General features: G+C 46.2%; 1 protein-coding gene and 1 long non-coding RNA gene across 3 annotated transcripts; one reads left to right on the top strand and one right to left on the bottom strand.

Moving 5' to 3' along the window:
* Window positions 1-1,372: 1,372 nt before the first annotated feature.
* On the bottom strand, window positions 1,373-9,879 carry LOC132417469 (uncharacterized). Its single transcript, XR_009517850.2, has 4 exons — window positions 9,745-9,879; window positions 7,078-7,229; window positions 2,446-2,601; window positions 1,373-1,585 (listed from the first exon to the last, which is right to left on the bottom strand). It is a non-coding gene; the product is annotated as an uncharacterized lncRNA (long non-coding RNA).
* On the top strand, window positions 9,601-13,258 carry CDKN2AIP (CDKN2A interacting protein). Of its 2 annotated transcripts, none has more exons than XM_060001066.1 (3): window positions 9,601-9,992; window positions 10,430-10,560; window positions 11,155-13,258. In XM_060001066.1, exons 1-3 carry the CDS (start codon window positions 9,721-9,723, stop codon window positions 12,498-12,500), a joined length of 1,749 nt encoding a protein of 582 aa, XP_059857049.1. In that variant the 5' UTR covers window positions 9,601-9,720; the 3' UTR covers window positions 12,501-13,258. The 2 variants fall into 2 exon arrangements, with proteins under 2 accessions (XP_059857049.1, XP_059857050.1); XM_060001067.1 differs by having other exon boundaries at window positions 10,430-10,529; window positions 11,155-11,289.
* Window positions 13,259-13,566: the final 308 nt, after the last annotated feature.

Raw genomic sequence — 13,566 nt, 5'->3', positions numbered from 1 at the left:
CCCCCGGGTCTGCCTCTCACACGAGGATTAGGGGTCTGTGAAATGGGGTCCCAACTGCTAGCCCAGCACTGAACACCCTTCACACACTTTCCAACCCTCTCTCCCCTACAAGCCCCGCGGCATGTAGGGGACACACGTATCCTCTGAGTTTGGGAACCTACCCATTACTCAAGATCCTTAGCAAAGGTCCTTCTAACAGTAAAAATAAATGCGGATCAAGAACTCATCACCTGGGCTTCCCTGGTGGTGCAGTGGTTAAGAATCCGCCTGCCAATGCAGGGGACACGGGTTCAAGCCCTGGTCTGGGAAGATCCCATATGACGCGGAGCAACTAAGCCCGCGAGCCACAACTACTGAGCCCGCGAGCCACAGCTACTGAAGCCCGCGCACCTAGAGCCCGTGCTCCGCAACGAGAGAAGCCACCGCAATGAGAAACCTGTGCACCGTAACCAAGAGTAGGCCCCACTCGCCACAACTAGAGAAAGCCTTCGTGCAGCAAAGAAGACCCAACGCAGACAAAAATAAATAAAATAAATTAAAAAACAAAAAAACTCGTCACCTTGTCCAGCAGGCCCAAGTCTTTACCCCCTGCTGGAGTGGGGCCTTTTGTGGACTCCCTTCCACAGGTCTGCAGAGTGCTGTGCGCAAGTGGATCCCAGAAAGGGGGGGCGGATTGGGGGGGGCAGGTCTAGGAGGGGTGGGGCCTGGGAGGGCGGAGCCTGGGAGGAAGCCCAAGGGAGGTAAGTCTCAGGAGCCAAGGGGGGACCTAAGGGGAGGAGGAGATAGGGGTGATCAGTATCAAACAAAAACTAAACATAAACTAAATCAGGGCGGATTTGAGTAAATAGGAGGGAGGAAGTCGAGGCTGTGCTCACAGCCAAATCCATCGCGCTTGTTGAGAAGGGGAAGCAAGCAATGGGCAATATGTAGCTAAAGGGGCAGTGGAGGGCCGATAGGGACCCCTTGTTTCTAGCGTGGTTTGGTTTTGAAGAGGGAAATTGCTAAGCAAGTTTATTCAAGAGAGCAGACCAGGGGAAGAGTTGACTGCTAAGGCCTGGCTGCTCCCTGGGGAGGTGCAAGGGGGTGGTACCAGAACTCAAAATGTAGGGGAAGCCCATCGGCGGTGCCCGGTGCCGGGGAGCAACGCGGAGATGCTGGGGCCCGAGGGCCTAACCAAGGGGGAAGGGCGTGCACGAGCCCACTCGGCTCTTTCCGTACAGGAGGGGCTGCGGGCCAGGAGCTGGAAGGGTGGAGTCCGGCGCCGGCCTTGACGTTGCGTTTGCACGCTCTGACGCCGATGGTCTTTTACAAACCAATAAAAATAGCATTTTCCAAGTAAAAACATAATTTCTAAGTATGCTTTTATTCCTTATTTATAGAAGAGGGAGAAAACCGCGACTGTCCACACTGAAAATGGCTTTGGGAGGAGGGTTGGCCTCACTCTTCTTCGGAGTCACCTCTGCATGTTGCCCACTTCGGACCCGCCATCCCGGCTCCTCGAGCGCCACCCAGTGGCCTCAGGGAGGAACATCCCGCGAGCTCAGCGCGGCTCGGGCTAAAACAGCCCTTTCCGAAGGCGTTTTTCCTGCCAAAGAAAACCGCCGTGTGTCACAACTACTGGAAAAGCAATCCTGAGAAACAAAGCCCTGATTTTTTTTATAGCAGCAGTGGAAACCGGACCCCACTTCCTTCCTCCAGGATTAGGGCCTCATTGATGCTGGTGGAATCGGTCATTTTGTTTCGCCATCCGTACTCAGAGAGTGAGAGAGGAGAATTACTTTCGCTCTCCCAGAGATCTTATCAAAGGTTTTTCTGTTCGGATTACCAAACTGTTACAAAGAACTCTCTTATAGATGTTTCTTTGACTTTTCTTTTTTTCTTTAAGGTTTTGTTTTTTAATAACATTGAGCCAGAATTTCCCTTCCCTACGTGGTTGACAGCAAGTGGGTTTGCGGGCGTGTAGTGGGTGACACTTGAGTGTCTTTCTGTGCCCTCCTGTAGGGGAAACAGCGTCCCTGTTCTCCACCAAGGCACCTTGACTTCTAGCTGGGGTGACCAAGAGGATCTATACAGTGAGTGCTATGAAATGAATTCAATTTCTCATAAAGGAATTCAGGAGAAACCACTTCAAAATAAAGGTTTAGCCAAATTCAAAACTGCAAAGTCCATAACCAATTATTATGCAAAGTAGGATGGAGGGGGCAGTCCCTTCCAGGTGGTTCCCAGCACCACCTGAATAGCTGTGAGTAATTGAGTTATTTACCCCTTTAAGGCTTGATGTCCCCTGCAAAATGGTGATGACAGTAATACCAACTTCGTAGGATTATTGTGAGTTTTAATGAGATAATATATAGCTAATGGTTATGAATTTTACTCTAAAACAAGTAGCAAAAATTAAAAAAATGCCACATTTTGAAGTTTCTAAGTCATATTAAGTCAACTTGCCTGTGTGATGAGAAATTCAATCTCAGTCGTGTTTGGGTCTCCTCCCATCTCTAGGGTCACACGAGAACTGCTGGCGTTATCTGTAGTGTCCAAAAAACCAAAGTTGGGCCTCCAGCCCTTGTTGACTCACGTGGCATTCCCGCACTGAGATGGAGCCTGGCACAAAGTAGTTGCTCAATAAATATCATTGTAATAAGTCTAAAACTCAGTCTATAAAATGAAAATCAAGAGGCTACAGTTAATCTGATTGAAATCATCTAGACTCTGATGAATACTTTTTTCGTGTCCATGGTTCAGGAATAGGTCTGGAAACTTCTTCCCTGGTGCCCTAAAGCAGAGATCCCGGAGAGCCTTCCCAAGATGGTTTAGTTGGGAGATTTCCTGATCCCTTAATGGTCTAGCTCATAGTTGACCCCTGTGCCCAGAACCATAACAAATTTTGAATTTTGTACATTCGATGTGCAAAAGACAAATTGGACCACTGAACTCAACAAAAATAACTACTTCAGTCAAAGGTCTAGTGACCTTGGGATATCTTTAGCAGATGCATGTGACCCAGCTACTGAGCCTCAGGAATGCAAGGGACTAGCTCACCCGGTGCTCCCAGTTTAAGGACACTGCCTACCTCGGTCTCTCCAACACAAAAAAACTTCCATCACTACGAAAGTCTGGCCTTCCTCACATCGTCCTCACTTCATCACGGGCTCGGTCAAGCCCAGGAAGGCAAAAGTCGGTGAGAGACCCACCCTTTTCCTGTTAGACTCCTGGAAAGACCCCTGTGTTGTTACCACGCTCTGAATACATCCCGATGTCTGGTCTATCAATCCCATTTCCTATTTTGTTTCTGTTCTTTGGCTTTAATTCAGGACCCTCTGAGCACATCTTGCTGAGATCACACTCTGACTTAGTAAAATAGTGCCCACTGTGTTGCTGGTTTACTTCATTGCGCTCAAGTGAGCTCAGGTAGGGGGCTTCACGTGCAGACCTTCACAGCGATGGGGGAAGAGCCTCGAGGAGATGGAAGGGCGGGGCTCCGGGAGGCACCGGGCTGGTGGGAGGTTTGGAACAGGGCAGTGTTTTGTGGGTCTGACTCTAGTGCCCACCGAGACGTGACTCAGCCACATTCCCCATCCCTGCTTCTGCTTGGGGGGCTTCTCCCTTCTTCTCCTGCTACCAGGCAGCCCCTGCACTCTGATCTGCATGCCGTTTTCCATGCCATAAATTCAGCTCCATGATCACGTGTTCCGCCTGTTTTGAAACTTCAGCCCACTAGTGGTCCAGCGTGGCCTTCCTACCTCACAACCTCCCCTTGTGCAGTCTCTCAGCTTCAGATTCTACTGATAGCAGCCTACCTCGCATATTTCAGAAAGGGGATGTGATGGGCATTGGCAGGGCCTTCTGTGTCAGGCTCCCCTCCCAGGCCAATGGTTAGCCTATCATACGGTGCTGAATAAGACCACCATGTGCGAGGACGAGCCTGGGTCTGCATAGGTAGAGCTGTGTTTTGGAAGAGAACAGTGAGCACGGGGAATGCTGTGATTGACAAGTCTAGGACAGCAGCCAGGGACGTGGTACCATGTGATCTGCCCCTTTCCTCTGCCTGTCTGCATTCGGTTATGTTCATACGTTCATCTGGTCTACTCAGGATCATCAGTGACCTCCCGACTGTTAAACCCAATGGTCAGTGCTCAGGCCTCATTCTCCTTGACCCACCAGCAGCATCAGACCCAGTTCTTTCTGTCTTCCTTGAACGTTGTCTTCCCTTGGCTTCCGGGACACCGCATTTGCCTACTTTCACCTCTACTCCTTTCTCAGTTCCCTTTGCTGTGCGCCTCTCTAAGCTTCAGGGAAGGTGGAATCTCAGAGAAGCAGGTCATTCTTCACGGAGGTCCAGGGAGGGGGGCTCCTAGGCACGGCTTGCTGGCCTGGAATTTTTAGGTCTAATCATAAACCTGTGGGACCACCCGTCAAAAAGCAATTATTTCTGTGTCAGTATTATCCCAGCCAGATTATAATCTGATTTTATTTTATTTTGCGGTACACAGGCCTCTCACTGTTGTGGCCTCTCCCGTTGCGGAGCACAGGCTCCGGACGCGCAGGCTCAGCGGCCATGGCTCACGGGCCCAGCCGCTCCGCGGCATGTGGGATCTTCCTGGACCGGGGCACAAACCCGTGTCCCCTGCATCGGCAGGCGGACTCTAAACCACTGCGCCACCAGGGAAGCCCTATTCCTGTTTTAAAATTAAGAAAACAGGGACTTCCCTGGCATCCAGTGGTTAAGACTTCGCCTTCCACTGCAGGGGGTGTGGGTTCAATCCCTGGTCGGGCAGCTAAATTCCCACATGCCTCAGGGCCAAAAAAACAAAACATAAAACAGAAGCAGTATTGTAACAAATTCAATAAAGACTTAAAAAAAAAAAAAGGTCCACATCAAGAAAATCTTAAAAAAAAAAAAAATACTTGCAGAGGTTAAACAATTTGCCCATGGCCGCAGTGGTGATATATAATGGAGCTGGAATTCAACCCCAGGAATCTCTGACTCCCAAACGGTTGTTCTTAACCACTAAGTTAGGCGATGTTCTGTCCTCTCCTTTGGCTCCCTCAATCCCTCCAGGAATGTAACTTTCTACTTCCTCTCCTGCCCACAGTTTCAAGGCAATCACACATTCATGCATTGGAGCCCTGGGCACAATGAAACACACGTTTCAATGCTTCCTGTTCTAGTTTTCAAATTGCCCAATAATTAAGTGGATTACTGCTGTCATATCTTAGTGCCTGGACTGAACAAGGGTTGGTTCAGTTCCTATTTCTTTTGCAGCCACTACACCTTGTGAGTTAATCAAAATTTATTACACTTCACCAAGGAGCAATATGTGACACAGGACAGCGTCCTAGACCACAAGTCAACAGACTGACTATTTTCCTTGGTTTCTCATTCTTGCTTTTCCATTAACCAGCTGTTTGACCTTGGGCAATCACTGAACCACTCTGACCCTCAGTTGCCTCATCTATAAAATAAACACAGTCTTAAGGTCCCCTTCCAGTGCGAACTGTCCATGATTCTGAAGAGTGAGGATCAAGTTTATTATTTTATGGGAACTTGAACTGTGCTTCTTCAAGTACCAACTCTTGTCTGAGCTCTACCTGTATCTCATTCCTAGATTTAAATCTAGGGCTAAGCATAAGCGAAACTTTCACAAAAGGATGGGAAAGTACAGATAATAATAACTTCATCTTATTGGTATTTGGAGGAACATGACTAAAAAGATGGAATTGTTTTCAGGAAGGATCTATATAATATTCTGTAAGGAAATATAGTAATTGTTATAAAAAGATTTTATCACGTTGCCTAAGATGTGGAGGAAAGGAAGTCCTCTGATAAGAGGGATTCCCACAGGAGAATTATCTTGTGCCATTTGAAACTCATTACTATCATCCTTTCTTTAAAATCTTTTCTGGCATTTGGCGATCTTACTGTGCATATGGCTGTGACTCCCACTTTTTTGAGTGTAAATTCTTTATTTACTGATTTTGTTATTTCTCTTATATGATATTGACCCTGCTCAGATGTTTTATTATTCTTAGGGGGGACGCATGACTCAGACCTGTACAATCAGAATATTTCATATCCCTGGCTATACTGTTTATTTGAGGGATAAATACGTGACTCAACAGAACCAATGGATTCCCAACAGAACCTCAGGACAATGACAGAAACTATCAGGAAAGATAAGCTCCCTTTTCAAAGCAGTTGCTGAGATATGGAGTATGTATACGCTATGGGCTGCTAGAACCGTCTTGCCATTATGTAAGAAGAGCTTATCTGAGATTGAGGCAAACGCAGAGAAAGCAAAGTCCAGAGATGCAGAGAAACAGGATTCCTGATTATATTGTTTGAGTACCTGGATCCCCAAAGTCTACTCCCTGGATTATCAGTAATATAGCCAATAAATTCCCTTTCTTTTTTATTTTTAAGCAGAAGCCATTTAAAATCATAATTTGTTTGTCGCTTGCAACTGAAATTAATCAACCTAGAATTTGTGAACCTGTACAGAAAGCCCATGGTTCCCTACTTCTTCACATCAGTAGATGCCCAAGGGGTCTTTCTAAAATTGAGCCTACTGCTTGCCACAGGAAAAGAAGGTAGAGTGTTATCATATCTTATCTGACTTTCATTTTATATGCTGATTGTTAGACACTAACCCCCATGAAAGATGTAACTTCACAATCCTATTTAATTCTCACAGCAGCAAGCACATTTATTAACATTTATTAATGTTAAGGCTTAATGTAAAAACAAAATGGCACAAATCCTGCAGGTAAGTAGGGACCATGGTGGCTGGGGCACTTCAGCATTCCTCTCTTTCTCTCTCCTTGTGGAACTTTTTGGATCCCTCTAAGGTCTGTGAGAGACAAGGGGTGTGTGTGTGTGTGTTGGGGGAGGAGGAGGGAGTTGTATAGTTAATTACTAGAGCTATAAAAGGCCTTCTCTAAGTTCATTTCTTCTCTTATAAAGGCCAACCCACGCTGGGCACTAGTGGGCTGTCTTCTCCCAAAGGTCCAGGCAGAGCCAACACGTCCTCCTCCCCACTCAGCCCCACCCTCATTGTTTTTCACAGGTTCCCTTCTCACCTTTTCTCTCTGAATTCTCCCTCCCTCCAGTCTGAGAATTTGTCTGCATATGGTGAGAAGGCTTTTTTTTTTTTTCCTAGTAGAATATATGCTATCATTCTTAACTTTGTGGTCCGTGGTCTATTCCCCGAATCTTCATATGCAAAGTCAACCTTTCAAGAAAGAAAAGAAAAGAAAAAAAAAAGACATGCACCTTTTCAGTAAAGCAGCTGGCTTTTGCAAATAACAAATACTCCAGCTTTCAGACCGTAATGCTTTTATTATAACTTTAACAATTAATTTTGAAATCCAGGCTCTATTTGCACCCCCTTCAAGGCAGTGAAGCCCATGGGTGGAAGGCTACAGGGCAAAAAGAAAAACAGTGAGAAAATTCTTGGATTAAAATGTACAAATATCATCTAGGTACGTAATCTTAGATTCTTTTACTTGCGACCTCCCCCTTCTCTCACCAAAGAATTCATGAAAGGAAAAACCATGAAGTTTCTCCAGTCTTTTAAAGTGCCAGGTTTAGGACATGGAAGCAACCTAAGGGTCCATCGACAGATGAATGAATAAAGAAGATGTGGTACATATATACAATGGAATATTACTCAGCCATAAAAAGGAATGAAATTGAGTTATTTGTAGTGAGGTGGATGGACCTAGAGTCTGTCCTACAGAGTGAAGTAAGTCAGAAAGAGAAAAACGAATACCATATGCTAACACATATATATGGAATCTAAAAAAAAAAGGTTCTGAAAAACCTAGGGGCAGGACAGGAATAAAGACACAGATGTAGAGAATGGACTTGACACGGGGACGGGGAAGGGTAAGCTGGGACGAAGTGAGAGAGTGGCATGGACATATATACATTATCAAATGTAAAACAGATAGCTAGTGGGAAGCAGCCACATAGCACAGGGAGATCATCTCGGTGCTCTGTGACCACCTAGAGGGGTGGGATGGGGGGGTGGGAGGGAGATGCAAGAGGGAGGGGATATGGGGGTATTTGTATACATATAGCTGATTCACTTTGTTATACAGCAAAAACTAACACAACATTGTAAAGCAATTATACTTCAATAAAGGCGTTAAAAAATAAATAAAGTGCCAGGTTTCCACTTCTTTTCACCCCTCTAAAGTTTCGGGGGAAAAGAGGAAAGAAGAGCAAAACTAGAAGCAAAATCGTAAGCTTAAAAAATTTCTGTGCCTCTGTTTTTATGCACTTTCATTGGGCACGACAGGAAAATGGGCTCTACTATTTTCACACAATAGTTGAATTTTGCTTGTTCCAGCATGTATATAAATTACCTGGCTTTTTGTTAATCCCATCTAAGTGACCATTCCTTTTTTACCTTGTTTGACTATTCTGATTTATTTTAAAATCACAATCCACATTTAGTGAGAGGAAAATTTCTTTTTATTTCGTAGTTTATCATTCTTGTCACTTATATAAGTGACAAGAATGATAAATTATAAGTATCACTTATTTTATTATTAAATTTTATTAATCATAAAATACCCAAATACCTAATATTGGAAACATAACAATAAGCAAGCCAGCAGCTATGCTTTAAGTCTGGACATTCTAAAATGGAAAAAATGCAAAGAAAAATATAGCTCTAAGAGGGGACGTTTAGGGGCGTGGAGACAAACGCACTTTTCCAAGCCGCCTCCTGGGTATCCTTCCAGCTAGGGGTTACAGTTTGTTAATTTAAGGAAATACGACGGAGACCGAAGGTACTGGCGCAGCGTTTATGTTACTGACCAAATATCCACCCTAGAGGAAGCAGTACTGCCCGGGTTGAACTGCGGAAACCAAACCCAAGTCTGCGGGGTCAGGAGTAGTTTCAAAGACTGGGCTCCACAAGGCAACATCAAACTGGATTAAACGTTATCATTTACCTTTATTATTAGTATAATACTTTTAAGCTAATATACACCTGCACATTCCTAAATGCCCCGAGACTGGACGACCTCAGAATGCCTCGCTTGTCTACATTCGATTTTCTGCATAATCAGAAAAAATGGAGGCGAGCTTTGTCTACTTTGGCCCCGCTCGAAACCAGCGTCCTCGGGCCGAGGCGCCCAGACCTCGCGGCCGGATGGCGGCTCGAGTCCGCGGGGACGCGCGCGGCACGCGAGGACTCGGCCTGCCCCACCCGGCCGCCCCGGAGCCCGCTGTCCTCCGCCAACCCCCGGAGCAGCGGGCCCGGCGCGGGAGCGCGTGGCGCCACAAAGCCCAGTCGGAACGCTGGGGCCGGCGCCGAAACCGAGGGCGCCCGGGGCGAACCCACTACCAGCCCTCCCTGGCGGAACGGCAGGCGCGCGAACCCTTCATCTCGCCCCGCCTCCCCTACCCTCGCCGCAGGGGCCGCGGCGCCGCGGCGGCTCGGGCGCCGCAAAGCGTCCTGGGAGAGCCGGCTCGCACCGGAAGGACGCGCGGGCGCTCGGCGGCAGCGAGGTTATAAAAGGGAAGGAGCCGGCGGCGGGCGGAAGTGGGCGGTTCAGCTGCTCCCGGCGCTGTTGTTTGGTGTTTGCGCTTCTCGAGGGGGTTCTGTGGTGGGCCGCCGGTGCAGGCCGCAGTGACAGGGCCGCTCGCCCCGCAACTCCTAGCCTCGGCGCAGCGTCCAGATCGCGACTTACGCGACCCGCAGGCCCAACATGGCGCAGGAGGTGTCGGAGTACCTGAGCCAGAACCCGCGGGTGGCCGCCTGGGTGGAGACGCTGCGCTCCGACGGCGAGACCGACAAACACTGGCGCCACCGCCGCGAGTTCCTGCTCCGCAATGCCGGGGACCTGGCCCCCGCCGGCGGCGCTGCCTCCGCTCACCCGGAGGAGGCCGCCGACGCCGAAAGCGGGACCCGCAGTCGGCAGCTGCAGCAGCTCATCTCCTTTTCCATGGCCTGGGCCAACCACGTCTTCCTCGGGTGCCGGTGAGTGAGCCGGCGTCCCTGAGCTGCTCTCGCGGTTTTGTCCGGAGCTTTCGGCGGAAGGGGAAGTGGTGGAAGCGCGGGAATCCGCGGGACAGGCTGCCCTCTAAGGGCGAGAAGGGCGTCTCTGCCATGGTTACCAGTCTGGAGGTGCCCCCGTTGGGTGGGGAGCTGGCGGTGGAGTTGTTTGTTGGCGATGAGCTCACAACGCTCTTGCGGGAGAGGGGCACTGAATCTAAATTAGGTTTGTAAGAAGGGATCCCGCCTCCCAGACCCCGGGCGTTTGTTTACGGCGTTCCAGGAAACAGAATGTTCCTGGCGGTTGATTCCGTTTCTTGATTACAACCAGGAAATGCAGTTCCTGTGGCCTGTTTTCGTACCCCAGAGGTGGCAGCTTAGCAAAAACACTTCCTAAAGTGTCTTTTCCTTCCTTTTTTCAGGTACCCTCAAAAAGTTATGGATAAAATACTTAGTATGGCTGAAGGCATCAAAGTGACAGATGCTCCAATCCATACAACAAGAGACGAACTGGTTGCCAAGGTGAAGAAAAGAGGGATATCGAGTAGCAATGGTTAGCAGATCATAGATGTGAACATACATAGGAGTTTAGAACTTAAATTTGATGTTATTAGGAATTATCGTTATTACTAAGTTTTTAACAAGTTAGAATTTATATAATGTTATTAATCAAATTGGAATGTTAAACCTAAATTATGTGTCTCTGTGTTTTAGGCTTTGAATTTGATAGTTTCCTTTGACTTCTGTGAGATTTTGAAGTGTGAAATATTGTCTATGCTGTTGATTTTTTAATATTAGAAATTATTGAGGGGACTTCCCTGGCGGTCCAGTGATTAAGACACCGCGCTTCCACTGCAGGGGGCACGGGTTGGAGCCCTAGTCAGGGAACTAAGACCCACATGCCCTGCGGGGCGGCCAAAAAACAGAAAAAATATAACAAAAAAATTTTTTAAATGAAAAGATTATTGGTGTTATTCAGCGCTGTTTTAAGAAATTAATGAAGTTATTCCACAGTTTTTAAAGGATCTACAAATCCTGAAATGTTTTCATCTTGTGCCTTTATTTTAATATGAGTATCTGTCTTGTAAATCTTCAGCTGATACGTATGCGGTAGGCTTAGTCACATACTTGTTTTCGTTTTTTTCAGAAGGGGTAGAAGAGCCAACAAAAAAACGAGCCATAGAAGGAAAAAACAGTTCTGCAGTTGAGCAAAAAGATCATGTGAAAATTCCTGCCAAAACAGAGCGTGCATCAGCTCAGCAGGAAAGTAGTTCAGCATGTTCGGGATCAACTACCAAGTCAGAGAGTAGTGGGAACTCAGCTCGGAGCTCTGGCACCCTGAGTCAGAATAGCTCCACAAGTGATGGAGAGCGCTCTGTTTCCAGCCAAAGCAGCAGCATTCCCTCTCAGGTAACAGCGGTAGGGTGTGGAAAAGCTTCTGAACCAGAAGCTCCAGATAAACATGGTTCAGCGTCGTTGGTTTCTTCGTTGTTGAAATCCAGTGTGAATAGTCATGTGACCCAGTCCGCTGATTCCAGACAGCAAAGTGGATCCCCGAAAAAGAGTGCTTTGGAAGGCTCTTCAGTCTCAACCACTCAGAGCACCTCAGAGATTGAGGTGCCCTTGTTGGGCTCCTCAGGAAGCTCAGAAATAGAGTTGCCACTGTTGTCTTCTAAACCTAGTTCAGAGACAGCTTCAAGCGGGTTAACTTCCAAAGCTAGTTCAGAGGCAAGTGTTTCATCATCAGTTTCTAAAAACAGTTCCTCATCAGGCACATCTTTACTAACCCCCAAGAGCACCACCTCAGCAAACACGATGCTGACTTCCAAAAGCACTTCGCAGGTAGCTGCATCACTGTTAGCTTCCAAGAACAGCTCCCAGACCAGCGGCTCTTTGGTTTCCAAAAGCACTTCCATAGCAAGTGTGTCCCAGCTGGCTTCTAAGAGTAGCTCTCAGAGCAGCATGTCACAGCTGCCTTCTAAAAGTACTGCGCAGGCGAGCGAGAGTTCTGTCAGATTCTCTTGTTGCAAGTTAACCAATGAAGATGTGAAACAGAAGCAGCCTTTTTTCAATAGACTGTACAAAACGGTGGCATGGAAGTTGGTGGCCGTTGGTGGCTTTAGTCCCAGCGTGAATCACGGAGAGCTCCTAAACGCAGCTGTCGAGGCTCTGAAAGCAACGCTGGATGTGGTTTTCGTCCCGCTAAAGGAACTGGCAGATCTGCCTCAAAACAAGAGCTCTCAAGAAAGTATTGTTTGTGAACTGAGATGTAAGTCTGTGTATTTGGGCACTGGCTGTGGAAAAAGCAAAGAAAACGCAAAAGCAGTTGCATCAAGAGAAGCCTTGAAGTTATTTCTCAAGAAAAAGGTGGTGGTAAAGATATGTAAAAGGAAATACAGAGGCAGTGAAATCGAGGACTTAGTACTCCTCGATGAAGAGTCAAGGCCTGTCAACTTGCCTCCAGCATTAAAACATCCTCAAGAATTACTGTAATAATGTCCAAAATGTCACTGTGTACAATATCTGGTATTTGAAGAGAAAAACTGGCTTACTTTTGTATAATAAGAAACACAGGCTTTCACAAATTTTGTATTGCTTTTTTCCAGTTTTGCAGAAAATTTACATTCTAGTTCTCTTCACACAGTGGAAGTTGTAAATAATTTGTGGATGACAGTATACATTAAAAGGTTTATGCGTTAGCAGCATACCAGTATGCTGTTTTATTTGCTGAAAAAAATACTGTCTTCTATTTTTAATGACACATTAGGTACGATGTGTAGTTCTGTAGTCTTAAAATTTTTGTACTACTTTGAATTTGGTGAAAATGTATTAAGTTGTCTACCATGCTTTTTTTTTTTTTCTAGCTGAATAAACCTTCACATCAAAGAAAAGGGGACCATAGTATTTGTCTGAAAGTCTGTGAAGCTTAAGGTTTTAAGAATGTTGGCTATAATGTTGAACATGTCTGTTAAAGAATAAAAGAGAAAATAGTTGCCTCAGACTATTTTTATGAGAAGCTGTAAGCATTTTTTAGATATAAAGCAGTGTTAAATACTTAAGGTTATTTTATTCTGAAGTTGTTTGAAATTCACCATGATTTTGACCTCTGCAGATTCTTTAAGTGGGTTAATTTATGTTTTGAGGTAAAGTACAATTTACACTTTTTCTTAAAGACGTAAATGTGGGTTTCTATATTAAGCATATTTTGTGACTACTACTATTAACAGATTGATTTGTTTAGATATTAAATGCTTTAAGCTATTTTACCTTTTCAAGAAGTTGTGGTTTTTCTTTTCACCCCCCCCCGCCCCCCGTAGTCAGAACCAATTCCTGCCATAGGCTTCCTGCGAATTCCTGTCACCTGTCACTAGTCGTTGTAAATTGCAACTAGGTAATTTTTCATAGCTGATAACACAGCTTTTTATGGGTAGACAAGTTAACAGTTTGCAAATCTAGAACTGGGTGGGTTTTTTGTTTACAAAACCTCGTAGAAGAACACTGGGCAGAATAAGAGAAGCCAAGCTCAGCTCTTTAATGAGCCTGTTGAGTGAATTACATT

Source organism: Delphinus delphis, chromosome 21 (assembly GCF_949987515.2).
Source record: "Delphinus delphis chromosome 21, mDelDel1.2, whole genome shotgun sequence".
In the NCBI taxonomy this organism is placed as follows: domain Eukaryota; kingdom Metazoa; phylum Chordata; class Mammalia; order Artiodactyla; family Delphinidae; genus Delphinus; species Delphinus delphis.
Note: the sequence above shows the minus strand (reverse complement) of the source record. Positions and strands in the feature narration are given on the sequence as shown.